This window comes from Pundamilia nyererei, unplaced genomic scaffold, assembly GCF_000239375.1.
Source record: "Pundamilia nyererei isolate P.nyererei 1_Seehausen unplaced genomic scaffold, PunNye1.0 scaffold00376, whole genome shotgun sequence".
Classification (NCBI taxonomy): Eukaryota; Metazoa; Chordata; class Actinopteri; order Cichliformes; family Cichlidae; genus Pundamilia; species Pundamilia nyererei.
The window spans coordinates 2005-4141 of NW_005187777.1; the positions used below are offsets into that span (position 1 = coordinate 2005).

Genomic DNA, 2137 nt, shown 5'->3' on the forward strand with positions numbered 1-2137 from the left:
GAATTCTTTCTATGTGACAGAGCTGTTAAAGTGTAAAATGAACAAAATGCTAATTTTATCATTTGCTGGAGAACATCACATTTATTAATTATTCCCTTTTAAAAGTAATATGTTGTCCATAAACAAGAAAACACATATAATGAATTTACACATTTTTATTAATAATATGTATGAAGCATATCACAAATGTTTGTTGTTGTTGTTTTTAACTCAACTCTTTATTTCAGTTTGTTTTTCTGAAACAGTCACAGCACAGGAACATGCGTTAATATTAATGCTGAAACATGAATCTATCCGCATTTACTCACATATTAAAATCAAGTCATTCTTAGCAGAACCATAATCCCTATTTAATTCTTTTAAGTTGATAATAAAATAACCTTTTTATTAGAAACAGCACAGATTATTTTACACTATTTTCTTTGTCATATGACATTTATCTAATTAGGCATGATAAGTTTCTTAGGATACACTTTCTAATTTCTGGTAACTTTAAACCATACATGAGAGGATTTAAAATGGGGGGAATCACAACAAACTCCAGTGACAGAATGATGCCCAGAAATGGATTCAGCTCTTCAAGGTCAATTCTGCTCAGGGCAACATCACAAAACACAGTAATGGAATAATTGACAAAAGTAACAATGTGTGGCAGGCAGCTCTGTATGACTTTGCTCTTGAACAGTGACGAGCGCTTCCTACAAACTAGGAAAATTCGCATATATGTATACAAGACAAAAGCAAGTGGCAGAAACACTGTGGTTACGCTCACAAACATGCCAATAATATTATTGATCACTGTAGGGACACACGACAATTTTACAACAGGCCAGTTGGCACAAAATACCTTAGGTATCTTATTGCCACACAGTGGAAGTCTGGAAGCCAAATAAACACAGGCTGCAACTGAAAAGGCTGGATAGATCCATGCAAAAGCGAGCAACTTGGAGATCACCCTTGAAGTTAGTTTGCTGTGGTAATGCAAAGGCTGGCATATAGCAACAAAGCGATCATATGCCATTATGCCTAAAATAGTAAGCTCATAGGATGCATAGGTGTAAATGATATAGATCTGAGTGTAACAAGCCGAACGTGCAATCAAGTTTGAGTCAGACAGAAGATCTCTTAGAAATCTGAAGAAAAATCCACCAGAGCCATACAGAGAGTTAATTGAGAGGCACATAATAAAAATATACATAGGCTCGTGTAAGGTTTTCTCTCTTGATATGACCACTATTATGACAAGATTCGCTGAGATAATAAACGTATACAAGAGTAAAAACAAAACAAATGCCAGATAGCGGAACTTTCCTATGTACACAAACATCGTCAGATTAAAATATAGTGGATGGGAATTGTTTTCCATTTACCCCATAGGCAATGGGCAGTACCACAGATGAGCAACACAGAACAACACAATTTAACAGAAATATTTTCAAACCAACCAATTATGTAAAACATTAACAGGTTAAAAATATTTGTAATAAATCCGGACAAGTTAGAAAATAAACAACTTTTAGTCTCAGTTATATTTAAAATATAAATTCAGTGTTTTTAAGCCTCACCACAACTGAAAGTCCTTTGTGTTGTCAGTGTGTGTGGTCTGTGGAACAGCAGGTAACCACTGAGGATTAAGAGCGGTGCTGAGAGCCTCTTTAAGTAGTCACACAAAACTGTATGATGGCAGCTGACAGTCATCGTTCCATGGAGAATCTAAAACAATGATAGTTTACATTATTGACGATTGCACTTGTGTACAAAAATACAAATATGTACACAGTATTATCATGATTCACTCACCAGACACTTTCTCAGTTACACCATGTTCATATCCAGTTTGAGCCTTTTTTTACTTCAAAAATGCCTTAATTCTTTATTTTAGAGGTTCCATATTAATATGATAGCATCACAGAGTTACTGCAGGTTTGTCTGCTGCACGTCCATGATGCAGAACCTGCCATTCCACTACATCTGAACAGTGCTCTTATGGACTGTAATCTAGTCACTGTGGAGGAAACCAACATGATCCCGTCTTTGTGACATGGCACGTTAACCTGCTGGAAATACCCATCAGAACATGAGCACACTATGGTCATAAAGGGACGGACATGGTCAGCAACAATTTGCTTGGTAAGTT

The 2137-nt window shown here is 35.9% G+C and overlaps 1 protein-coding gene across 1 annotated transcript; it reads right to left on the reverse strand.

The window, feature by feature from the left end:
• Nucleotides 1-436: 436 nt before the first annotated feature.
• LOC102199812 (olfactory receptor 6N2-like) lies at nt 437-1366 on the reverse strand. Its single transcript, XM_005752727.1, has one exon. The coding sequence runs from the start codon at nt 1364-1366 to the stop codon at nt 437-439; it is 930 nt and encodes a 309-aa protein (XP_005752784.1).
• Between the last annotated feature and the right edge of the window lie 771 nt (nt 1367-2137).

Coding starts and splice junctions, on each gene's coding strand:
- LOC102199812 (XM_005752727.1), bottom strand. CDS start 1,366: ATGGAAAACAATTCCCATCCACTATATTTTAATCTGACGATGTTTGTG.